Source organism: Alligator mississippiensis, chromosome 4, assembly GCF_030867095.1.
Source record: "Alligator mississippiensis isolate rAllMis1 chromosome 4, rAllMis1, whole genome shotgun sequence".
In the NCBI taxonomy this organism is placed as follows: domain Eukaryota; kingdom Metazoa; phylum Chordata; order Crocodylia; family Alligatoridae; genus Alligator; species Alligator mississippiensis.
Genome location: NC_081827.1, coordinates 59,837,218 through 59,864,484, shown reverse-complemented (window position 1 = coordinate 59,864,484; position 27,267 = coordinate 59,837,218). Strand labels below are relative to the sequence as shown.

Genomic DNA, 27,267 nt, shown 5'->3' with positions numbered 1-27,267 from the left:
TATGTAGGCTTTAGATAGATGAATAACAGTTCATGTTTGTTCTGGCAGCTAAAAGGAATGGCTAAATACTCTTATTTTTCCCCTCAACTGGTAATTGAAGCACTGAGTATTTAAAATTTTCCTTCATTGCTTCCTTCCTTTTCACTGGTTGCTTTGTCTAACATTATTCTACTTTCAAATTGGTTTAAGCTGTTACTTTCTTATCTACCTTTCTTCAACTATGAGCAATCTTTTTTTCCCACTGACCTGCTATATCTGGAGAGTTCGGTAAAAGGCAATCTAGGTGCAGCTCAGAGATGAAACTTTTGTTAAAAGCTCTCAGTGTCAGTAAATCAGAATTTCACAGCAGTGATTATTTAGCTGTTCCACTAAGCTAGATACCGGTCTTTGGACACACATTCTAAATGTCTAAGAAATATCAATTATAAATATAATTGAGGAGATCACCTTGACTGCATATAATGCCTTGGCTCAAATGGATTCTGTTTTACAGTAACAGAACAAATATTTTGAACAATGTGAACAAAATGATTCCTTAAATCTGAATAAAGGACTGTTAGGCTGATTGCTGTGCTCTTACTCTCAGCCTTCAGTTTAAACTTTTATTTTCCTCTTCACTTGACTTTTGAATCCATCTTTCAGCTTCTCCTTGATGAATGAATCGGCAACCTGATCATTTTAATCTATGACATGGTTCTAATATGCTTTAGGCTCTACTACTCCGTCCTGGATTTTCATTTAATTGGCAAAAATGGGGAACTTTAATAAGACTCACTTTATGGTTAGATGGACTTATGCAACAGGTGCTGTATTCAAGATGCTGTATTCATATCTCTTGAGATGCTGCATATTAAAGACTTTAAAGGGTGGAATCATTTGATTGTAATTTAACTCTTCTTTTCCTCGGTTACTGTTTTGACTGCTATGCAACTGGAGAACTGGTATCAATGGATTTGTGTATTCTTGAATTCCCCAATGTATCTCATTCCTGCCATATACAATGTTTGTTTTTGCATTTGTTGGACTCTCCTGACCATATATTGTTAGTTGTGATGAATAGTGCCATACTGGGCATGTCTACACATTCATTAACGTGCTGAGTTACTGTGCATTAACTTTAGTACTTGGTTAACTTAATACTACTGCGCAGTAACATATATTCACATGGTTTCTGCCTGGCACACTACTGAGCATTGTTAGTAGACTACTGAGAAGTAAGAGTCTATACGAGGCACTAACCGCGCAGTAGCCTAATAACATCGCACAGTAGCAATGTTAGTACTCCAGTAACTTCCAAGATAGGCATTGAATAAACAATAATTTAGCATATACATTAGCATATTAAAAAGCTGTGATAATTACCTAATGCCCATAAGGACTAATTTCCTTTCTGTTATACAAATTAGTATATATTGTCCAGGTGACAACTGTTTTGTTTGCTTAAAAAAAGGGATGTTGAAATATATGGTAACTTTCTGGCAGTAAGTTTTAATAGTTGGTTTTCAGTGTCATACATCTAAAGTTTCCAAGACATTGTACAAAGCATAATCAGTTGCTTTTGAGTTGGTTTTAACTACAATTTTAGAATCCTACTGTGAAACCAAAGTTTTATTTCTTTTACATAGAGGTTGTGGGTCTTATCAAGAGATTTCAGAAGAAGACTTTTTTTATTCATCCTGACACTTTGGTAGTGCTAAAGAAGATCCTGAGCAATACAGGATTTCCCCCATGGGGTGCATCCAGATGAACGTGCACATGCCTCTTGCAGAATCTCAAAGTAGGTCACCACACTGGGAACATCTTCCGGGTGATAGCTGCCCAGATGGCCAGGCAGGGGCATACATGGCTGATTTCAATGAGCTCAGGAGATTAGTCAAGGACGCACTGTGGAGTAGGAGTTTTGAAGAGATGGGAGCCCAGGAAAGGTGGCTGTACCTTAAGGAAATGATCCTTCAGGCACAGAGGGAGACGATCCCGATGCGAGGAAAAAGAGGGAAAGGGGCCAGGAGGCTTCCTTGGCTGACCAGAGAAATCCAGGGCAGACTGCGGACCAAAAGGAGAGCATATAAAAAATGGAAACGGGGAGAGATTACCAAAGAGGAGTATACCTCCTCTGCTCGCACGTGTAGGGAGGCAGTTAGACAGGCCAAAGCTACCATGGAGCTGAGGATGGCATCCCAAGTAAAGGATAACAAAAAATTGTTTTTTAGATATATAGGGAGCAAAAGGAAGGCCTAGGGTGGAATAGGACCCCTACTAAATGAGCAGAAGCAATTGGTGACGGACAGGGGGGACAAGGCTGAACTCCTCAACGAGTTCTTTGCCTCTGTGTTCCTAAGCGAGGGGCAGGACAAGGCTCTCACTGGGATTGTAGACAGGCAGCAGCAGGACGCCAGACTACCAAGCGTACACCCTGAGATGGTGCAGAGGCACTTGGAGGAACTGGATGCCTTTAAGTTGGCAGGCCCGGATGAACTCCATCCGAGGGTACTGAAGGCACTGGCTGACGTCATTGCGCAACCACTGGCGATAATATTTGAGCAGTCGTGGTGCACGGCCCAGGTCCCGGAGGACTAGAAAAGGGCCAATGTGGTCCCCATTTTCAAGAAGGGGAGGAAGGAGGACCCAGGCAACTATAGGCCAGTCAGTCTCACCTCCATCCTAGGCAAAGTCTTTGAAAAAATTATCAAGGCTCACATTTGCGAGAGCCCGGCAGGACAAATTATGCTGAGGGGAAACCAGCATGGGTTCATAGCAGGTAGATCATGCCTGACTAATCTAGTCTCTTTTTATAACCAGGTTACAAAACACCTGGACGCAGGAGTAGGGGTTGATGTCGTTTACTTAGACTTCAGGAAGGCCTTCGATACAGTATCCCACCCCATACTGGTGAACAAGTTAAGAGGCTGTGACTTGGATGACTACACAGTCCGGTGGGTGGTGAATTGGCTAGAGGGTCGCACCCAGAGAGTCATGGTGGATGGGTCGATATCAACCTGGAAGGGTGTGGGCAGTGGGGTCCCATAGGGCTCGGTCTTTGGACCGATACTCTTCAATATCTTCGTCAGCGACTTGGACGAGGGAGTGAAGTGTACTCTGTCCAAGTTTGCAGATGACACAAAACTGTGGAGAGAAGTGGACACGCCGGAGGGCAGGGAACAACTACAAGCAGACCTGGACAGGTTGGACATATGGGCAGAAAACAACAGAATGCAGTTCAACAAGGAGAAATGCAAAGTGCTGCACCTAGGGAGGAAAAATGTCCAGCATACCTACTGCCTAGGAAATGACCTGCTTGGTGGAACGGAAGTGGAAAGGGATCTTGGAGTCCTAGTGGACTCCAAGATGAACATGAGTCGTCAGTGTGACGAAGCCATCAGAAAAGCTAATGGCACTTTATCGTGCATCAGCAGATGCATGACGAACAGATCCAAGGAGGTGATACTTCCCCTCTATCGAGTGCTGGTCAGACAGCAGTTGGAATACTGCGTGCAATTTTGGGCGCCGCACTTCAAGAGGGATGTGGATAACCTGGAGAAGGGTCCAGAGAAGGGCTCTTCTGGGGGTCTTCAAGAGGAGGTTAGATAGGCATCTAGCTGGGGTCATCTGAACCCAGCACTCTTCCCTTCCTATGCAGGCGGTCGGACTCGATGATCTATTGAGGTCCCTTCTGACCCTAACATCTATGAATCTATGGTAGTAGTGCTGCAAAAGGGCCAACTCTGCAGCCACAGCCCACTGGCACTTGGCCCAGAGGGGCAGATGCCTCTTCTGGCTGTGTAGTTCCCATCCAGGTCTGGCAGGTGCACAGCAGGTCACAGCCAGGCAGCAGCCCCTACTGCCAGACTGCTGCAGTGGGTAGAGGGTGCAGGGAACTCTCAGGGCTGCTTCAGCAGTCCAGCTGGCACGAGGGGTAGTGTCCCCAGGTACCAATTGGCTGGGCCCCAGAAGCTCCGGAGAGTGAGTACCCCTGAGCTGCTTGCCAGGGCAGCTTTTTGTACTGACGGGGCCAGGACAGGGCAGCTTTTTTACAGGCTTTAGCTCTCCCTGGCTGCAGATCCAGGAGGAGCCAGGCTTTGTCCCAAGTGGCACAACATACTCCACACCGAAGTGCATGTCCGGGTATGTGCACTAAGGCAAAAAGCTTCAGCTCAAAGTTGCACCGCTTCTATTTGAGCTGCTGCAAGTGCACATGCCTGCATGTGTGGATGCGCCCATGGGCTCTGTCAGTTCAGGTTGGGGTCTTTCCTTGTCCCACAAAAGAATGATCCCCTTATATTTTTTTATTTATTAGGCTTGAATCTTTTGATCATACTTGAATCTGTGGTTAGATGAAAATGCTTTTAAGGCAGTTCAAAGGTTCTTTGGTTTATATTCTGTTTAACCTCTTTGACAAGTTGGAAATGACCTTATCCTTTAAGTGTTTGTTATAAAGGAGGTCATTAAATTGACTGATGCTCTGTCACTATTGCCTATTTTCCTTTACAGTCTAACCTTCAGTTAGTTTATGCTTCTTGACAATGAAAAAATGAATTTTGACAGTAGGATGTAAATGATTCTAGATGGTGAATGCACCCATTTATAACACTTGACTAGTAACTTCAGTTAAATCAAGTGGGCCACATCCTCCTTTGGTGTAAATCATTGTAAGCCAGTGGAGATGCGCAGATTTACAGCAGCTGAGAATCTGTCCAAAGATGTTTATATGAGACTAAAACTTTTATTTCTGTATTAATTCCTTAAGATTGAGCTCCCTTGAATTTGTTTAGAGGCTTACTTGAAAAACAAAAGAATGATTTGTCCTCTGTGCCCAGAATTCAGAAAACTTTTACACACAAGGCATTAAAAATCAATCAATCAAATTAGCATGTCACAAGGCAGGGGACAGGAGAATGTTTGAGAAACTTAGATTGCCTTTTTTTGGTTGAACCATCTCTCTTAGCTGAAAGTTACTTGTGGGATCTGTGGTGGTTTCTCTCACGGTGGGGAAACATTGGCAAGGGTGGATATTCATAGAGAATTGAAAAAAAAATTGTTGCAACATTTTTCCATTTAAAAGAATATGTGATAAATGCAATTGTTTCTTTCTCTTCTGCCCATAGTTTTGGAACCAGTTGGTTGCTAAGGTGCCAGCCAGCCATCTCTTCTGCCCATAATTGTGGGTGGAAAGTCAGTAGCTGCTTTTAGGAAGGGAATTCTTGAGTCAGTGGGTCTGTGTTAGTATAATATAAAATCAGTTTAATATAAAATAGAGGAATTGCACAGTGAAGAGGAATGAGAGCAAAAGAAGTGAAATCCTCAAAGAATCCTTTTTTTTCAAATTTCTTTGGTAGAAATTAGGGGTGGCAAGAAAATATAAATTCTATTTTGTGAAAACATTTCATGGGTTAGGAATCTTTTTTTGCATTGAAACTGAAGTATATTTTACAATGAAAACAGGGAGGCAGGAACTCTAAAACAGTGCAGTGGCCAGAGCACTAAAGATATGGATGATTCTGGTTTATGCTCTGCCTGATTTAGTACAGGGACATAAACTTGGTTTTTCTGCATGCCAGAAAGTGACTGGACTATAGAGTCTCTTTGCCTCCCATGGGTATAGTAAATATTTAATTTCAACAGTGTCAAAGGGAGAGCTTCAGACCAGCTGATACCCTGGCTCAGCCACTGACTGATTCTGCAATCCAGTGGTTACAGCACTCAGCTGAGATGTGGGAAAACAAAGTCAAATCCGTGGTCCAAGAAAGGCAGAGTGAGGCCTCTTCTGTTTTCTAGAAGAATAACCTATTATACTATTTGCTGTTCTGGACTGAGGTAGTCTTTAAAAAGTTTGACAGGTCTTCGTTTCATTCTTTTTTTCTTTCTCAGATTTTGACAAGCATTCTATCCTGGTCCTGAGAATCCTTTCTGGTTATATTCCTAACTGTTTTTTTTTTTTTTTGCAATTTTTTGGTTTTGATAAATCATTATTTTCCAACAAAAATATGCTTCCTCAAAAATCATAACCAGCTCTTGTAAAAATTCAGTGAACAAGGGGAAAGTGCAGAAAACGAGTTGGTAGCCTTTCCTTTTGCTGTGCATTTACATTAGGTGATAGGGAATAATCTGTTCAGACTAACACTGGTATTGTATTCCTTCTTGTCTAGTTAAAGTGTCAGTCAGTTCTCCACTAGATAATGCTTGAGGCTGGGTAGGGAAAAAGACAAAGGCATTCAGAATGGTACTGTAGTGAGAAATAAGGATCTTGAAGATACGTTACTATGTATTTGGCATTTAGAAGTTAAGAGCATGAGGGTAGTTTTATGAATTAGCTGTTTTTTAGGTGAGGGAGCAAGTATGAGAAGCCTATATTTAATATGTTAGTATATTTAAAGTGCCAGCTGTCATGACCCAAAGGGTATGATTTTTGTGTGTGCTTCGGCACTGCAGAATTATTTCCCGCCACGAGGAGCTTTCTTTGCACGGTGCAATTCTCAGTTGCATAGAGAAAACCCCGGTGCAAAGGAGTTCCCGCCATTCGCATGTAAATTTGTTTCCCACTATTGGCTGTTTCTAAATTATTCCCACGTGGCGGCTAGCGATTGGCTTGCTAGCCGTATAAGAGGCTTGAGCAGTTTCCGCCCAAGTTGGAGGAGGAGGAGGACTCCACAACCATCTCGTGGAGGAGGAGAAGGAGGACTTCACATCTCGTGAAGAACTCTAAGCGCGCTGTGGAGCTTAATGAACCCAGCGTGTGCCTTAAGAAGGATATAGGGGCCTGATCAACCTCTAGCCTCTCCCCGTTGCCGCCTGATCCCTCGACGTACCCTTCCCTGCGCGCTTTCATGGAGAGTCACCTTTTGGACTCTCATCGTGGTATCCAGAGCTCTTTGGGTTGTTTTGTCCAGTTGATGCGATGGGCTCGCGGTTCTAGAGCTCTCAGCCGGCCTTGGACCAGAGTTCGCAGTTAGAACTCTTGTCCGCTCTTCTTCTTTCCTATCTGTAACTGGAACGCAAGCAAGTTTTTCCTGCCTGCACCGCGACCATCTACGGTGTAAGTAAAATAATCTTTAATCAACTGCTACGCATCTGTGCCTAATTCTAGTCTGCCGTGCCAAATTCCCCGACCCACGTGCCAGGGCTGCTGGCCACAGCCCGCCGCGTGCCCCCGAAAGCCTCGGACCGCTCCCAGCCCGCACACCAGCTACTAAAATACTACTAAATGCTACTAAAATAGGGAAAAAATAGGATGTTGCCCTCCTGAATGTGTCATTATTATATTAGGAAAAACAGCAAGGTAGTGGCTATGTGATGTCTTTTAGAACTCCACAAATAATCTATCCCTGGAGGAATAAGATTTGCTTACTCTTTTCATTATTGCAGTTTGCACAGTAGCAGCTTTTTACAACAGTTATAAAATAAACATACCTATTTGATGATCTAGCCATATTTGACTTGATGATCCTTTGGTAGTGATTTTTAAAAATAATGTTGATTTTAATATTTTATTCATTTTACATGTACTACCCTTAAATTGAATGTTCTCCTTTTTTTTTAGGGCAGGGTAAAGACAGGGAGTTGATCAATTGTCACTGTGTGTGTGTGTGTGTGTGTGTGTGTGTGTGTGTGTGTGTGTGTACACACAATAATTAAGTCAAGTTGCTGTAATTATTACTTTTACAACAGCATTAAAGACTTTTCGCTCCTAAAATATTTGTCTGTTCTCTTTGAGCTGTTAGAATAACAGTCTGGATTCAGTACATAAAGAATCCATGTACCATAGACATTAATGTGACCATTCACAAGGACAGAACTGGGGTCTGCATTTGTAGCTGTTTGGGTTTTCTGCTTCATTGTGCCTAACGTGGCTACTTTTAGCAATAACTTTGCTTGCAGGAGCCCTTTTAGGGGAATCCCTCTAAACTGCCTGTAAAAGCATTAGTTTTATTAGCATCTGTGGGCCAACTTCTAGAGGATGATAGTCAAATATATACCTAGTTATCTCTCCATTCAAATCATCCCTTCATTAAAAAAAAAATCCTTTTTTTTGTTTTATCATATTTTTTGCCTCATCAAGACCCTAAACATCTCCATTATTCTCCTTTTAAATCTTTTTAGTTTCCTGCATGAAGCTTTAAGTGACCAGGTGACCTAATTTGACAGGGTTTTCTGTTTTATAAAGTCCCCTTTTTAACCTATCAATGCCACCTGTTTGCCCAACTACTGCTGTGTACCAGGCCTCCACTGGCATCAGTTTTTCCCAGAGGGTCTCTGTTAGCACTGTAACCTCCTTTTTAGGGTGTACAAAAAGCTATTGCACTCGCTGGATTCATTATGCTGACTGTAGAGACAGGTACAGAATGCACTGATTCAGCCAGTGAGGCTCCTATTGAGTTTTCCTACAGCAGAACTCCTGGGAAAGGACAGCAGTGCAAACCATTGCCTGAACTCCCAGGAATTCATTTTCCCAGGGGAACAGCAGTATCCTGTTTTACCAGAGATCATTTTTCTCCCCTGCAAGGTAGGTGATCCTTAGCACATAGAGAAGCTTAGAACATTCTTTTCACTGTGGGTCACCGTTTAATCTAGCTTAATTTGCTGCCCTTTGGTTTACTTGTCTGTAGAAGAGGGTCTGTCAGATGCACCAAAGTTTTGCCTTTGATTGTATACACATGCAGGCTGATTGAAGTCATCATGGGAGGGCAGACCTTAGGCTTATATGTCCAACTGTGATTACATTTTTCCAGTCTGTCTCTTCCATCTTTAAGAACACTGGGCCAGATTCTCAGGTGGTCTATATGGGCATAATTAAGTTGATGTCAATAGAATAAAACCAGGTTCTTCCATCTGAAAAGCTGGCATATGCACCAAATATACCATATTTTCTCACATACAGCATGTTCCAGAATATAATACACACTTTGTTTTTGAAATGCAAAATGAAGAAAAATGCTTTTCCCAGTCAGTCTATCCCAGTCAGAAAGTCAGTTTCCCTGTTTAATACATACACCCCAATTTTGTGGGAGAAAGGTATATGTTGTATGTGAGGAAAATATTGTAATAGGTAAAACAGATCAACATTATATTTACTGCTGTGTGTTTGTGTTTCATAACACTAGTTCATGCTTAATGTAGTGTTAATACTACTGCCATTACACCAGCTTTTTAATTGCTTTCTTGTTTCCTCTGTTTTATATTTATTCAGTCCTTGTTACTCCATTTTATGTTTTCAAGCTATGTTTTGTAATAAAGATAAGATGAAAATGGATGACAGTGCCTCATAATCTTCTAGTCCTCCTGTTGTATGTCATGGTTTGTTTTACCAAACTGTTAATCTTTGGGATTACTGTTTTGTGTTTTTGGTTTATAATTTCTCACTTAACTTTAAACTCAGATTATATATAGTAATATTATCATTACTGGTAAGCCTTCCTACCTGCAGGATACTTTTTTTTTTTGTTTCTTTAATATTTTAGCGATGAGAAAAATATCAGGATGGTAGCCAACATGTAATCCTCTGCAATCAGATATAGTAATATGCCTTTTTTCAGTAATCTCCAGGATCTTTAAAACTGTTAATTAGGCCTCCCTTGTGAGGTATATGACTAATTATGAGGCACATACATTTGGTTTGCTGCTGTTATGGGTTGTTAAACTGTAACACAGAAATCTTACTCACAGTGACGTCACACAGTGACATACTTTGAGTTGATATTCTCATTAGGTGATGTGTTAAACTTCACATATTCTAGTTTAGTTCTACTCGCTAGCTGCATGTTTTGCTCTTTTCCCTCAACTCCATCCCTTGTTTTCAGATACCTTTCTTGCACTTTAGCCAAACTTTATTCTGTCCTAAAGATATAAGGAATAAAATGCTTGTATATTTTTCAATATTCTGGTAAGTTGGTTATGTTCCCTATAGTGAAAGTCAGTTTTTCTATTGACTTTAAGGAATCAGAAGCAGGCCTTTAACTGTTCTAGGTGTTCTTCCTCAGGGTTATATCTGTCATTGGCTGTATTTAAATGTTTGGTGAAAGAGTTTTGCTTTATAATATGCTCACCTTCTTTGTTAGATCAGGAGTGATCTCATTTCTATTCTTTAAGCTAAAGTTAGGAAGGAGGTTATTAAGTTGACTTGTAACCTGTCACTATTACCTATTTTTTTGCAGCCAAACCTTCAATTAGTTTATACTTTTTGCCAATGCACAAAAGATTTTTGGTCTATGAGGAGGTAAATTATTGGAGACTGTGAAATTTACTGCTGACTTCAGTTGAATGTTTTCCTAATGCAGAGATTTGAACTCTGTGAAACATTTGCCTAGAGAAGAAAGCGAACAAACCCTTTGCCAGCTTTGCAAAAGGGCAGCTGTTTTTGTGCTGTTGCTAGGCACATTTCATTATAAAGAAAACAAGAAAGGAGAAGCATGACTTGAGCCCACCATCCCACTCAAAACAGTGGTTGGAAAGACTTTTTTAAAGTAATTTTTGTTATCTTCATTTGCAGACCTTGCAAACTGCAATCTATTGCTTCAAAGCAAACAAACAGGCCATGCTCATGCTACCCAACCAAGCCATTCCATTCATCTTGGAGAGAAAAAAGTGAGATTGTCAACTCTTATAAATATGAGTCTAGTGATATTTGTTTCCCCCTCTCCCCCCCACTTAAATCCTTGGTTCCTAAATTTATGATTATCCTTGAATCCCAGTTTTATCCTGTAAAAATAAGGATCTCACATGCTTGCAGAGAAAAAGCTTGAAAATATGTACCTTGAAAGCTCAAAACCCAGAAGACAGGCACTCTAGTTTTATAAACAGTTGCTCATTTCCTGGAAGAAACCTGTTTGAGTAAATGGAAGAAATAACTCTGTCTGTCCCAGTAGCTAGACTTTTTCCCATAAAAGCTTATAAAATTACTTGTGGGAACATCTCAAGCAAAGCTGAGAAAGCTGAGAAATTTGTGTTTCTCTAAATGTTGGTCCATCTGTTATATAATTTTATTTTATACTTAATATAGGAGAGTCCAGGCTAGGGACAGACATTCAAAAAGCCTGAGCCTGAATTGATTCAATCTTTGAAGGTTAGTCTAACCTTGGCTAGGCTAAATCAGTTTGTAATGGAACAGACATCCCAGACATGCAGGTACATGCCTGAAGTAGCTCAGGCTAAAATCCGGGGGTGCTAGAGCAGCCCTCCCTTCCCTTCCACAGGGCTGAGTTGAACGGGGCTTGGCCAGGCCCCAGCAGGATTAGGGAGGGGTTCCCTCCCCCCTCCTTGATAACAGAGCATTTATCAGCATAAAGGCAGGATTGTCCCCGACTAAATTATTCCAGTCAAGTGTCCGTTCAACCTACTCTTTAAATTTCTAGGGATGGAGACTTCTCAGCTTCTCTAGGTAGCCTGTTTCAATGCTTAACCATCTTCACAGTGATAAAGTTCTTCCTAATATCCAACTTAAACTTCCCTTGCTGCATTTTAAGACTGTTGCTCTTTATCTTGTCCCTGTCAGCCATAGAGAATAATCAAATTCCATTCTCCTTATAATCACCCTTCAGGTAGTTGAAAACTTATTCAATCTCTGAATAGTCTTCCCCCACCCCTCCCCAGACTAAACAGCCCTATTTCTTTCAGCTTTTCCTCATAAATCATGATTTCCAGACCTCTAATAATTTTTGTCACTCTGATGTACTATTTCCAGTCTGCCACATTGTTCTTGAAGTGTGGGGCCCCAAATCAGACATAGTACTCAATGTGAGTCCTCAGTAGTGCTGAATAGAGTGGGAGACTCACTTCCCTTGATATGCAAGAGGTGCTTCTGTTAATACAGCCCACTATGCTCATCACCTTTTTTGCAACAAGAGCACAGCTTTGGCTTGTGCTTACTTTATGGTCTGCTGTGATGCTCAGGTTTTTGTGGGTGCTAGAGCAAATTATTTTAGTAATAGGAATAACTGCATTTATGATCATAGAGAAGTAGGACTGGGAGGGACCTCCATAGGTCATCTAGTCCCATCCCCTGTTTGAGGCAGGATTAATGATACTGCGTTAATGACAATACTGGTATTAAAGAAGACAACATTTGAGATTTGATGATGTTGGCAAAATTATTCTTATTAGCTTTAGACTTGGCAGACTTAAATGCATACTGGATTCTGGTAATGGCAGGTTATTTAAAAGGCAAAATATAAAGCCAAAGCTGAAATGTCTACTTTTGAATCTGAGCAAATTCCCTCTTCCCTTGTTTGTTCTCTGTTTCATTTCAATAGCATGATGGCTGATGAACAAATGTGCATTGTGAAACTCCAGTGGTCTTCATAAAAATAGATAAGGAGTTTTTGATGCATTTCTGGTGCAGGTACCTGGAACTGGAAAGCAGTGGTCATCGAAATGAAATCAGATTGCATTACCGTTCAGACAGCCATCGCTCACACACAGAAGTGTTCCCGTACATTTTGGCGGATGATAAGTGGCATAGACTTTCTCTAGCAATCAGTGCATCGCATTTGATTTTACATGTGGACTGCAATAAGTAAGTAAAGAATAGTGTTTTATACTAATATTTGGAACATTCCAACTCAGCAGTAAGTGAAAGAATAACAATTGGGTTTATTTTGTTTGCTTTTTTTGTTTTTTAACAGAATTTATGAAAGAGTTGTGGAAAAGCCCTACATGGACTTACCTTTGGGTACAACCTTTTGGTTAGGACAGAGGAATAATGCACATGGTTTTTTTAAGGTATGTTTTTCCTCAGAAGAAAACAGCTGAAACTGGCAATATTGTTAATTGTATATCCATAGCATTGAAAATATTTCAAATACTGTGATGTGTAGGATATGTCAGGTAAGAATCCTTTACATTCAGTACATCTGCGCAGGAAGTACTTGCTGACACAGGGATGTAAAAATTCCATTATCTAGCACCAATAAGGCAGCTGTCATAGTTTCATAGTTGGTAGGGTCAGAAGGGACCTGAGCAGATCATCAAGTCTGACCCCCTGCCATGGCAGGAAAGACTACTGGGGTCAAACGACCCCAGCAAGGTGTTCGTCTAACCTCCTCTTAAAGACCCCCAGGGTAGGAGCCAGCACCACTTTTCTTGGAAGTTGGCTCCAGATCCTAGCTGCTCTGATAGTGAAGTAGCGCCTCCTGATATCTAGCCTGCATCTACTCTCTGTCAGCTTGTGACTGTTCTTTCTTGTCACTCCTGGTAGTGCTCAGGGAAACAGGGATTCTTCCCAATGCCTGCTGGTCCCCCCTGACTAGTTTGTAAATGGCTACTAGATCCCCCTTTAGCCTTCTCTTGTGGAGGCTGAACAGGTTCAGGTCCCATAGCCTCTCTTTGTAGGGCCTGCCCTGCTGACTCCTGATCATGCGGGTGGCCCTCCTCTGGACCCTCTCCATGCTGTCCACATCCCTCCTGAAGTGTGGCGCCCAGAACTGGATGCAGTACTCCAACTGCGGCCTGACCAGTGTTGCATAGAGGGGAAGGATCACCTCCTTGGACCTGCTTGAGATGCATGTGTGGATGCATGATGAGGTATTTTTGGCCTTCCTTACCGCGTCCCCACACTGTCAGTCCGTGTTCATTTTGGCATCAATAATGACTCCAAGATCCTTTTCTGCCTCTGTGCTGACAAGAAGGGAGTTCCCCAGCCTGTAGGTATGCTGCTGGTTCTTTCTCCCCAGGGTGCAGTACCTTGCACTTGTCAGTGTTGAAACCCATCCTATTCTCATCCACCCACCCCTGTAACCTGTCTAGGTCCACTTGCAGCCTATTCCTCCCTTCTAGCGTGCCCACTTCTCCCCACATCTTAGTGTCATCTGCGATTTTGAACAGGGTGCTCTTTAGACCCCGTCCAAGTCACTGATGAAGATGTTGAACGCTGCAGGCCTGAGGACTGAGCCCTGTGGAACCCCACTGCCCACATCCCTCCAGTTCGAATAAGACCTGTCCACCACCACTCTCTGGGTGCGGCCCTTCAGCCAACTAGTGACCCATAGTTTTTTAATGAGAATGGGGTGAAAGTGTCGAAGGCTTTCCTAAAGTCCAGAAAGACTACATCCACTGCTACCCCTGCATCTAAGGATTTTGTGACCTGCCCATAGAAGGCCACCAGGTTGGTCTGACAGGACCTGCCTCTAATGAACCCATGTTGGTTGCCCCTAAGCATAATCTCCCCTGCTGGCCCCTCGCAGACATGCGCCAGGATTGTTTTCTCAAAAAGCTTACCCAGGACTGAGGTAAGACTAACTGGCTTATAGTTTCCTGGGTCCTCCTTCCTCCCTTTTTTTGAAAATGTCATTGGAGGTGAGATGGTGTTTGCTCCAATACCTTTCTTTGAGGAGTTTGGCTGGAACAAATAAGGTTTAACCTTATAGACCAGAGAACTATTAAGGTGGTGTTGTACGTTACCTTTCAAATATGTTAAATGCTCTTAAGTTGGGAATGTGCACGTCAGGGCAGGAAAAGACAAGCTATCTACTCTCTGAGTGTCTCAGAGATAATCCTCTTTGGGCGAGGATTATCTCCAGCTGGTGATAGGCAGCTTGTGTTGCAGTAACCAGTCTGCTCCATGGAGCTAATACCATTAATTTGTGGTCATCCAGTATCCCAAGAGGCACTGCTACCAGAACCCCCTCCCCCATGTGACTAGCTATCATCCAGAATTCTGCTGTCCTGGACTGATAGATGGGAACAGCTGGGCACTTATAGGTGAGTGGGGTGGGGGTGAGTTGGAGGGTCAAGGAAGGAGGGAAGGAAGTGAGAGGGGAGGGTGGGAAGGGGAGAGGTGGGGCAAAGAGGACCAAGTGGGTGGGGAGCTGCCGAGCAGCTGTGAGGCTCAACAGTGCAGTGCAGGCTTGATTCGGGTACTGGGGAGTTGCCGGACAGCTGAAGGGCTTGGTGGGCCTGATGTAGACCCGATTCAGGCCAGTAGGGGCAATAGGCTCCAGAATTGGGTTCACAAATTGCTGTTGGAGTACTGGTGAGCCAGGTAGGCATGAAGAAGACTTGACAGCATGTGTTAACTTTAATACTGCCTAACATTCCTTATAGCTAGCATGTGCTAATTTTAACGAGCAACTATGCCTACAGTGTTCCTCAGGAAGATCATCAGCAGTCAGGGTGATGTGGTAGAAATTAAACTTGCTGCTCTAATGTGCTGTAAATCCAGTGCGTCAGAGCATATTCGATTAATCAAGTCTTCTGGAGCATGGAAATTAACGTGCTCCAGCAGCCTCCAGCATCACGTGTATCAGTGTCCCTGCACTGAAAAATGTCAGTGGGGCACTTTGAAATAAAGGTTGTCAAATGAGTGTTAGTTCAGAGTACCCTGCTGCCATTTTTTCAGTGTGGGGATGACTGATACATGTGACACTCGGGTGCTTTTAATTAGTACAGCTCACTAATTAAAGTGTCCCCCTCCCAGAGCATGTCTGTGAATGCCCTAAGGCAGCAAAGAATTGTTATCAAATGCCAATCTTTATTAATTTGAAAAGTAAAATTGCCATAATTATCTTACGGCCTTCTCCCACAGCATAGTAGATTCTCTGAACTCTAAGAGAAAAAGCATTTGCTTGTGTTGTATTCAAAATGTGGTGCCCTGTATAAAAGTTAAGATAACACAGGTAGATAATAAAGGCAGTAGCATAACTCGGGGTGAGCAAGCTGGTCACCAATCCTCGGTGCCATTTTGGTGGCTCTCCAGGGAGTCCATGGTGCAGCAGCAGTCCCATATCTTGGCTATATGGTATAAGGAAGTACTAAACAAATGCTCAGAAACCTGTGTTACAGCTCAGTAGCACTGGCAAATGCCTTTTTTGTGATGCTACTGCGTAGTAGCCTGATGCTACTGCGCAGTAGCCTGATGCTACTGTGCAGTAGTATCGCATCATGGTTTTTGTCATGCAAGGCTACTGCACAGTAGTATCAGGCTACTGCGCAGTCAGTGTCTCATGTAGATGCTCCCACTGTGTAAGAAAACAATGTTAAACAAATTTATTTTGCATTTTGATTAGCACATGGTGAGGTTTTTGATCATTCTAAGTTCATTAGGGGTGCTCCCTTGTCCAAACCCCTGCCTCTTGTTATATCTCATAAATTTCTGGGGATTGTACTGGCTGTTTGAGAGGTTCCCTGTACAATGAAAGTTTCAGATGCCTTGTAGAATAGCAGCCCGATCAGCCTCCTGTAGACATTAGGCTGCTTGAAGCCTGGATGAATTACTTTGAATACTGGCCCTTGCAACCTGCTATTTTTTTTAATTATGGGATAAATTGAATAAACAGAATGAAGGCTGCTCCTGTCTTAAAAGCAGAATAGAATCTGGGCTTTAGATGCATAGATATCATTTAGATGTATAATAGGTTGATTGGGTTCTAGCCCAATGTCTTCATTTTAACGGTTGAGAGATACCCAAGCCAACAAGGGCAGACTTAGTTAAAATGTAGTATTCTTATCGTAAGTAAGCCAAAATAATTAAAACATTTAGCAAATGATGTATTAATTATACTGGTTCCAGGCACACTTAATTTGCTGTATGTTCTGATAACCTGGACGGTTTTAGTCTTGCATGTATTCATCTGAATATTTTCAGTCTTGTTTTCCATAATACTTATCCTTTTTTTCTTAAATGCTTGCTACTGTGAAGGAATATGCATCCATATCAAGGTGTAAAATGAATGATGTGGATTTGAGGATTGAATACCTCTTTTTCATTTGTTTCTCTCTTTCTGTTTACAAAAATTGAGATGAGTCTGAATACAATGATTTTTTTGCCTTAATGAGAAAAGTAAGCCAAATTAAATGAAATTCAGTAGACAATAGCTGCTTGTTAAATTTAACACCACTACATCCAAAATACACTGTTCTTAAAGATTTTTCAAGATAACATAAAACAAAAAGTTAAGTCCTAATAAAAAAATGTGTGGTGTAGGGCCTTAGCAGACATTACATTTATGGCACAATTAACATGTAAATTGCCCCAAGAATTACAACATGCCACATGTTCAGCAAATTTATGGTGCCATAAAATAACAAACTAGCCACAAAGATGTTCCACATGTAATGTAGAACATACCTGTAGCTGATTTGTATGGTGTCTTAAATTGAATGTGTGACATGTGCTGCTTCATTGGATGATTGTCAGCATTACCCTGGGGCAGCTCTTGGCAGTTCTGGGGCTGCTCTGGTCCTGATAGTGACAAACAGCTGATGGTTGGCATTGGGCAGAGACAGTCCTGGATCCTAAATCTGCCTGGCACAGTTTGCAGCCTTGCCCTGCAGCCCAGGTGTGTGGTGTAATACAGGGCACTTTAAAGTTGGGTGGGGGGCTGGACTCGATGATCTTCCGAGGTCCCTTCCAGCCCTAATGTCTATGAAATCTATGAAAGTGCTGTGGGCGATGGAGCTGATGGATTCCTATGGGCATTGGCATATTTACAGCCTGCAAATATGCCCAGAATCAGGGGAACCTGCCTTCAGCATCAAGGTGGCAGCACCTGGCATCAGGACACAGACCTCCTGCCCCATCCTGAGTATGGAGCAGGGGATAAGCATAGGTCCTGAACCAGGCCCTGGGGCTGTGTTATACCCCATCTGGATGCTCAGCTAAGATTCAGAACATAGCCACTCCCTTGAGGTCAGGGGCAAGCTCAAGGTCGTGAACCCAGATCTGGTAATGCTCTGTTCCCCATCCCAGTGCAGGATCACAGACAGGGTAAACTTAGCTGTAAATACCAAGCTCTAAATACGAAAAACTGTGTGTGCAGCTCAGCTGGGCTGCACAGACAAGTGTTTAAAAGTCCAGAGTGGGATAACCCAGGATCAGGAAGTCTTGCTCCCTGGTCTTGGGTTCCCAGCTTTGGGCTTTTGAACTCTAGGTGCGCAGTTGTGGGGTTCTGGGAACCTGAGAGCAGGGAGAGGCTCTTCTAATCTCAGGTTCCACCATCCTGGGATTTTAAATTCTGCATTTACTCTGCAGCTGGGTTGCACCTCAGTTTTTAGATCCAGGGCTACCCTGTTTCCAATGCTGCAGGCCCCAGAAATTGGGCAGGTGGCAGTTATGTCCTGGACCCCAGGGCTGTCCAGTGTCTGATCCCCATGCTCAGCTGAGCATGGAGATTCATTCATGACTCAAATAGGCTGCAGGCATGATGTTTGGGATGGGGCATAAAATTCCTCAGATCCCAATTGTGGCGTTGTTTAACATCTGCCAGGGGCCTTAGGGTTTTGGACTGCATATATTTCCAGTCTTATAGTACAATATTTCAGAAGTCATTGGTGATTTGGGTTGCATCAATTTTTTAGTTGCCTAACTTGAAACCCCTTGAAGGAATCTGGTTGTATGGTACAGGTGATTTACAATTTTGGAAGATCAGGTCTCATTAGGATGTTTCAAACAGATTGTCCAAAAATTGAGGCACTCAAGACCACAAGGCAATTTGAAAATCTTCATGTAGGAGTTGGTCTTAGTTTGAAACTACTCTTGTTCCAACTGAACTAGTGTGTGGGATTTTGCCTGTAATTTGGATCAGTCCCTCTGTATTTTGATGCAGTTTTCACAGGTGTGAAAAATCTTGTTGGAATTCATTAGTATTGCTCTTCAAAACATTCTTTAAAAGTTGAGGAAAATGGAGGAGGCAGGAGATGAAAGGGACATCTGGAGTGTTTATGATAGGATGGTTTGTTTTTAAATTGCTGTTTGGCCTTTGCTTCAGAAGAGTAGCAAAGTGGCTGCTAATTATATCTTAATGACTAAGAATGCATGTAAATTCTGCCTGTAAACATGTGATCTGCCCTTCTGGGTGAAGTGGGTCATTTCCAGCTGGCATATTGGAATTTCGTGCTTAATCTCTGTTCCACTAAATTCAATCAACATGCTGCTCTGCTGCTTTGTAATAGGATGTTGTTTCTTTGGATTTTGTAGGTTATGCTTAGAAAAAACTCATCCAAATCATGAAGTGGTGAACATGGCACAGGGGACACAATGGTAGGAGTCTACTACAGACCTCCTAATCAGGATTAAGAGCTCAACCAGGAATTCGCCAAGGAACTGGCTGAGGCTGCATGCTCCCAGTTCATGGTTGTCATGGGAGGCTTCAACTACCCAGACTTCTCGTGGGAAGAGCACTTGGTCAAATCTGAACAGTCACAAATCTTCCTCACGTGCATGGACGAGCTGTATCTGAGTCAAGAAGTCTATGAACCAACAAGAGGCAAAGCACTGCTCGACCTGGTACTGGCAATGGGGAACGATCTAGTCAGTGACCTAATGATTGAAGGGAATCTGGGACCATAAGCTGATCACATTCACTATCCACCATAAAGCTGGCAAGTCAGTCAGCAATGCAGAAGTCCTCGACTTTAGTGGAGCTGACTTTGACAAGTTCAGGAGGCTTGTTGGCAAGGCCCTAAGGGACCACGATCTGAAGGGGAGGGGAGTTCAGGAAAAGTGTTTGCTCCTCAAGGAAGCAATCCTGAAAGCACAAGCAATGTCTATCCCATCTTGAAAAAAAGCCCTTGTTTGGCCTAGAGGGGAGTGTGCTGATTCTGGGGCTATAGAGTTGCAAGTTCAAGCCTCGGTATGTGCCCAGGGTATTGGCTGGACCCCCAGGTCCAGGAATCTTTTTTAGTGGGGGTCCTCAGGCCCACACTGTTCAACATCTTCATCAGTGACTTGGACAAGAGGGTGGAAAGCACCTTGTTCAATTTTGCGGATGACATTAAGATGTGGGGAGAAGTGGGCACGCTAGAAGAGAGGGACAGGCTACAACTAGATCTGGACAGGTTACAGAGGAGGGTGGATGAGAATAGGATGGGTTTCAATACTGACAAGTGCAAGGTACTGCACCTAGGGAGGAAGAACCAGCAGCATACCTACAGGCTGGGGAACTCCCTTCTTGTTAGCACAGAGGCAGAAAGGACCTTGGAGTCACTATTGATTCCAAAATGAACGTGGGCCACCAATGTGGGGACACAGTCAGGAAGGCTAACCACACCTTGTCCATAGGTGCATTGTGAGCAGGTCCAAGGAGGTTATCCTCCCCCTCTATGCGACATTGGTCAGACCGCAGTTGGAGTAATGTGTCCAGTTCTGGGCGCCGCATTTCAGGAGGGATGTGGCAAGCATTGAGAGGATCCAGAGGAGGGCCACCCACATGATCGGGGGCAGTAGGGTAGACCCTATGAGGAGAGGCTACGGGACCTGAACCTGTTCAGCCTTCACAAGAGAAGGCTGAGGGGGAATCTAGTGGCTGTCTATAAACTTGCCAAAGGGGACCAGCAGGCAGTGGGAGAGTACCTGTTCTCCCGAACACTACCGGGAATAACAAGGAATAACGGTCATAAGTTGACTGAGAGTAGATTCACGCAGGCATTACTTCACTGTCAGGGGGCTCAGAGCTGGAACCAACTTCCAAGGGAAGTGGTGCACACTCCTATCCTGGGGGTCTTCAAAAGGAGGTTAGATAATCACCTAGCCGGGGTCGTCTGACCCCAGCATTCTTTCCTGCCCTTGGCAGGGGGTTGGACTTGATGATCTGATTAGGTCCCTTCCGACCCTTGTACATCTAGTTGTAGCCTACCAACTATGAAATTGTAAAACTATGAAAAGGGCACAGTAGCTCCTTTGGCTCTGCAGGGAACTAGGGGACCTCCTGCATCTAAAAAGAAAGACCTATAAAGGATGGAAGACTGGAACCACCTCAAAGAAGGAGTATTCTGCACTGGTCCGGACCTGTAGGGAGTGAACCAGGAAAGCCAAGGCTATGACTGAACTCCAACTGGCTACACATATCAAAGACAATAAAAAATTTTTTTTTGAGATATGTGGGGGGCCAGAGGAAAAGCAAGGGTAACATTGGACCCCTGCTAAACCATATGGGACAGCTGACGACCGACGCCCAGGAAAAAGCCAACCTGCTTAATGGGTATTTTGCGTTGGTTTTTCACAAGCCCCGAGGGATGGCCTGGCTCAGTATGGTACAGCAGAGCCAGGGTGAGAGAGAATTGTTACCCTACATCAATGTAGACCACGTGAAGGAACACCTTGAGAGGCTGGACACCTTCAAGTCTGCTGGCCCAAACAGTTTACACCCCAGGGTACTTAAGGAGCTGGAAGGCATTGTAGCTCAGCCACTGGCATGGATCTTTTAGAACTCGTGGCGCTCAAGCGAAGTGCCGGAAGATTGGAAGAAGGCCAATGTGGTGCCTATCTTCAAGAAAGGGAGGGAAGTAGATCTAGGGAATTACAGGCCTATCAGCCTGTCCTCTCTCCTGGGGAAGATCTTGGAAAAAAATTATCAAAGAGGCAATTCTTGGCAAACTGGCTGATGGCAACATCCTGAGGGATAGCCAGCACGGGTTTGTTGTGGGTAGGTCTTGCCTGACCAATCTCATCTCCTTCTATGACCAGGTGACACATCACCTGGACAAGGGAGAAGAGATTGATGTCATATATCTTGATTTTAAAAAAGCCTTTGATCTGGTGTTCCATGATCTCCTCATGGAAAAATTGGCCAACTGCGGCCTCAGCTACATCACAGTCTGATGGTGGTGGAATTGGCTCTGAGGTCGGACCTAGAGAGTGCTAATAGATGGAAGTAAACCATTGTGGTGCACTGTGACCAGTGGGGTCCCCCAAGGCTCTGTCCTTGAGCCTATACTCTTTAACATCTTTATTAATGATGTGGACATTGGTATCAGAAGTGGACTGGCCAAGTTTGCCACTGACACCAAACTTTGGGGTAAAGCGTCCACACCTGAGGATAGGATGGTGATCCAGGCTGACCTAAACAGGCTCAGAAAATGGGCGGACGAAAACCTGATGGCGTTCAACACCAAAAAATGCAAGGTACTCCACCTTGTGGGGAGAAAACCCCGCCAGCACGCTTATAGGCTTGGCAGTGCTACGCTTGCTAGCACCACAGCTGAAAGGGACTTGGGGGTCATGATTGTCCACAAGATGAATATGAACCACCAGTGCAATGTCACAGCTTGTAAAGCAAGCAAAACTCTGGCTTGCATCCATAGATGCTTCTCAGTCAAATCCCAGGATGTCATTCTCTCGCTGTACTCGGCCTTGGTGAGGCCGCAGCTGGAATACTGCATCCAGTTCTGGGCTCCACAATTTAAAAAGGATGTCAAGAAGCTTGAGGGAGTCCAGAGGAGAGCCACGCACATCATCAGAGGGCAGGAGGGCAGGCCATATGATGAGAGGTTGAGAGCCATGGGACTCTTCAGCTTGGAAAAGTGCAGGCTTAAGGGAACCTGGTGGCTGCCTATAAGTATATAAGGGGGGTACATCAGGATTTGGGGGAACACCTGTTCACCAGAGTGCCCCAAGGGACAACAAGTTCAAACAGTCACAAACTCCTCCAAGACTGTTTCAGGCTGGATATAATGAAAAACTTCTTTACTGTCTGAGCCCCAAAAGCCTGGAACAGACTGCCTCCAGAAGTGGTGCAAGCACCTGTTCTGGACTCCTTTAAGAGACATTTGGATGTTTATCTTGCTGGGATCCTGTGATCCCCAGCTAACTTCCTGCTCCTGGGGCAGGGGGCTGAACTTGATCTTTTGAGGTCCCTTCCAGCCCTAATGTCTATGAAATCTATAAGTATTAGTGTTAATAACTTTTCATGACTCTGCCAAACAGATTAAAGAAAGTTATTGTAGTTTAGTGTTATTTCATTTTATTTAAAATTGTGTCAAAGTTACTGAAGCTGGAAATGATTTTCAGATTTCTTTCAAAGGTCATTTTCAAGCTTTTCTGCATTATCTACAGTGAACTCAAAACAGACAAACTTTTGCTGCTAATTTACATCTTGACATTTAATTGCATTTTCTTTAAAAATGGTGTAGCATATGTGTACATTTATTGCTACCTATTTTACTTTCTCTTTATTCTCCCATCAGCATGCTGGGTGCAAACAAAAGTAATATATTTATAAACATTGTTGGACTTTTTCCATGATTTTTTGTGTGTGGGCTTTAATGTTTTATACGGTGATTCTTACTAGGGGATATAATTTTGATAGGTAAGAAAAATACATCCTCTTCTTTTTTTTTTCCCTCCATTTGTACACAGGGCATAATGCAGGATGTACAGTTACTTGTCATGCCTCAAGGATTTATTTCTCAATGCCCAGATCTTAATCGCAGTAAGTCTCTTTGTTCTTGTGCCAACACATGAAGTTGTACTTTTTACTTTTTTGCTTAATTTCTGTCTTGCAAACCATCGTAAAATCTTTCACTACTTTGTATTGGTTGTCAAGTATGGAATGTACAAATAGAAAGTATTGTAAATACACCTTGACAAATATGTATTTGTAATTGCAGCATGTCCAACATGTAATGACTTTCATGGACTTGTGCAGAAAATTATGGAACTGCAGGACATTTTAGCAAAAACATCAGCTAAGGTAATACTTATGTAGAGATGTAGGGGCAGATGTGGGGTAAGATCTGTTGTTATAATTCATAAGAATGTGTGTATAAAAATGAGATGTGTGTATGTTTATATATTTATACATTTTATATGTATTTATCTGGCTGTCTAGGTACACAGACTTTCAGTCCTTATCTGCAATGTTTTCATTGACTATTACATTTTAATAGTAAACAGAATCAAAATCCTGGAACAAGGAAAGGGCTCATAAATATTCAAGCTCTATCTATCAGGCTAACGATTCAATAAAACTAGGATGAAACAGGTTACCCTGTTTACAGTGCTTATTGCAGTAGAATTTATTGGTTCATGACTTTTCTAAAATTGTGCTATCCAAAGAACATTCAAACAAAAAACAAAACAAAACCCAAGCTTGGGGGTTGAGTACCCAAAGCACTACCTGCTGCTGTCAGATGATCATTTAAAAATATTAATGACTCCCTGTGAACATGCATGCACATGCACGCACATACACACACACATACATTCTGATTCAAGGGCAGGGCAGGAAAAATTATACATGTAAAATGTTAACATTCTATATAATTTTCTAATCACACCTTACTTGCTAATTGTTTGAATATTTACAAATGGGCAGATCAGGCAATATAAAGATGACAGACAGGGGGCCATGTCCATCTTACTCTTTATAGTTTTGTGATATTATTTTTATGTGAGCAAAGTGGGCAGTATTGTGTCCAGCTTCATATTTTTTGTTTTCCAAACGGCTGAACAAGTTTAACATTTCATATTTAACTATCATTGTAGCAGGTTCATGGTCGTGATGCCCCCTGGTGGCTATGTATTCCCTGTCTGGCTCAGGGTCTAATGTAGCCCTCCCTTGTTCACACAACTGCCATTTTCTTGTTCTTGTTAGAGAGAGTGTAAGGGAGGCTGTTAGAGAGACCTGAGTCCACGCAAATCACTACTGGGCCTCTCCCGAACTCCTTTCACTTCATCTTGGCCCTGGAGCCTAAGAGGCCCTTTTTGGCTCGCCTGTACCCCTGTGGGGCTCCTGTAGCATTAAGGGCAGATTGTGTGACTCCATTCCCCTATACCACGTCCCAAGCCTGGCAGGTGTTACCATACCGTTATTTACTCTGTAGGTTCTTGTTGGGTCCTTTAGCCTAGACCTATGATACAGGACCTGGCTTCTAGGCTCCAGCCTCCCTGCCTGTGGGCTTCTGACCCTCTCAGTATCTGCTGGTGGTCCTTCTTGGACTTTTGGCCCCTCCTGGGCCCTGACTCTGACCCTGGAACAATTGGGACCACCCAACTTCCCTAGCCCTGGCAGTCTATGTATAAAACCCCTCTTGGGCCACCAGCTCTTTGAGTAGGCCTGGAGCCTGCCTCAGCAGGGCTCAGAACTAACCCACAAGTGTAACTTTAAACAAAATACCTATGCCCTCTGGCAGATGCCTAAACTCTTTCTGGGCTTACCATACAATAGAGAGCCCCTGCCTGTACAAGCTGTCCTTTCTTTGTGCCCCAGGAAGCTTTCTCCTGTTTCCAGACCTGCAGAGTCACTTACCCTGTTTCACTGTGACTTCAGGAGCCCTACTGCTCTGCTGCCAGGAGCTCCTTTTTTCCTGGCTCCCAGGCCTAGACTTCCTGATCGTGGAAGCCTTTGGCTTATATAGCTCCAGCCTGGCCCTCTGCTTGTCAGGTTACTTTCCAAGTACCCTCCCTTGCCACCTGAAAGCAGCTTCTCTGGCTGCTTGCCCTCTTAAAGGAGCAGGCACACCCCACCACCCTGCTACAATCATCTACGCATTTTCATATGTACTTTTTCATTCTGCATTTCTTGATGGTAGAGGATAGTTTATTATTTTAATAGCAATATGGAAATCATATTTATTTAATTACTGACCTACTCTTTATGAAACATGTATGCAGTTGTCCCGAGCTGAGCAGAGGATGAATAAGTTGGATCAGTGCTATTGTGAAAGGACATGCACCGTGAAGGGCAGCATCTACAGGGAATTTGAATCCTGGACAGATGGCTGTAAGAACTGCACTTGCATGGTATGGCTACAATTTGAATAGAAACTTGGGGACCCTCATGTCTTTTGTGCCCAGTTTTATGGAGACAATATAATGATGAAACTTCTGGAGTTTCCTCAAGGTGGTCCTAGAGAACTTGTTTTGAATCTAAAGTACTCTGCAGTCTAATAATAAAAATGTTTCACATTTGTTTCAGTAGTCCTAGCATATGTAGTTCTTCTAGATTTTTCCTGCAAGCTTAGGGAAATGCTAAGCAATATACATAACTATCTCATGGTCTTTCCTTATACTGTGTTATAGCCAGTTTCCTTGGATAATTAATTCTCTGGTTCTTTTATCCACTATACACATAGCCTTTTTCTTAGCAGATGATTTAATGGATCCCTGGTGTCTAATTCCATTTAGCTTCTTTTGGTTACATCTTAACATGCAATAAAATGTAAAGACTCTATACATGTTCTGTTATATCACAAGTGAAAAGGATTTGTTTTAAACTGGGTGGAAGACTCCCTCAGGTATCAACATTCCAGAATTAATTGCATGTATCTTAGCGAGTACCAAACAATGATGTCTTGATTAGGGCACATCCACTTTAAACATATTAGATTTATTTGGAGTAATTAAATATCAAATTCAAAGTCCATTAGAAATTGGTGGAAGGACTCTAATTTACTCAAATAGAAGATGACTCTGAGTGTAAGATGACACCCCAATAATTAGGTTCTGTATGTGGAGAATTTTATAAATTTAATATAATTTTCCAGATATAGAATCTAATTATATTGGAGTTTTGCCTTGAATTTGTCCCCTTCCCACTGATACAGTAGGGAAAACAAATCTGGGGATAAGGTAGATCTTTTGCCCTCTACCCACCCCTCAACTTCTTCCTTCTGCAGCCCCTCCTGTCCCTCCTCCTTATTGTCAGACTCTGCTTTCCCTGAGCACATGGACGGGAGGAACAAATTTGAAAAAACTGACCTTGATATATAAATATAGTTGTAGCAATTTGCATATGGTACCCATAGACTTAGATCACTCAGAAATGATGCATTTTTGCCTCTGATGAAACTGCTGTAAGTTTTAGCATAGGTACTCCATAAGCATACTTTTAAGTAGCACTTTAGCCTCTACTTAGAGTACAAACTATACATGATATTAGTCCAAAGAGAAAAGGCTCATGATTTACCATGTAGTTTGTTGGCCTGGGCACCACCAGAGTCAACAGCATTTCAAGCCATGGTCACTCCACAGCTCAGCACTGTTCAGCACATGTGTACATTCCAGATACCCACCCCTCTCCCCCCACAGGATCCATGTGCTAATTAGCTCCCACTCATGACTGGAACCAGGTGTTCTTGTCATGAGTCTTGGGATCCTCCAAAAATATATATGTAGCTAGAGTAACCAGCTTCACCTCATGGAGGGTAGGCCCGCACTAATTGTATGCCAGGCTGAGAGGGGGGACAACAGAGTTTCTGGGTGACCTGTATGGGGCCACATTTAAGGCTGGTTAAAAAACAGGAATAATTGGAAATGGGAAAGAAAGGTGCAGCTCAGTGGTGGGAGTGAAGTGGAAATTGAAATGTATACAGCGTAGTGGCTCACCATGACTTGAAAAAGAGTCAGTGCTGAGGGTGGACTATGCTCGGTGGGCACTACCATGTCTTACTCAGATGGGTTGCACTAACCTATCACTGTGGTAGGTTCCTATCAGCATGTTTGCCCTATGTGGGCCATGTGTTTTATAGTCATGCTCAGTGTTGGCTGCATTTAATCAACTTCATAGTTGGTTTCCATTACTGAGCACTTGCTGCTTTTAACAGCAGTTCAAAGATAGGCAATGTATT

The 27,267-nt window shown here is 43.0% G+C and overlaps 1 protein-coding gene across 3 annotated transcripts in view; it reads left to right on the top strand.

Annotated features, from left to right (window-relative positions):
* NELL2 (neural EGFL like 2) overlaps positions 1 to 27,267 on the top strand; it is a 284,768-nt gene that overhangs the window by 43,522 nt on the left and 213,979 nt on the right. For all 3 annotated transcript variants that reach the window (XM_014601082.3, XM_014601081.3, XM_059726036.1), the window contains 5 exons: positions 12,329 to 12,502; positions 12,612 to 12,708; positions 23,057 to 23,129; positions 23,308 to 23,390; positions 25,313 to 25,441. In XM_014601082.3, coding sequence (XP_014456568.1) covers positions 12,329 to 12,502; positions 12,612 to 12,708; positions 23,057 to 23,129; positions 23,308 to 23,390; positions 25,313 to 25,441 — 556 coding nt within the window. The remainder of the gene's footprint in view (positions 1 to 12,328; positions 12,503 to 12,611; positions 12,709 to 23,056; positions 23,130 to 23,307; positions 23,391 to 25,312; positions 25,442 to 27,267) is intronic.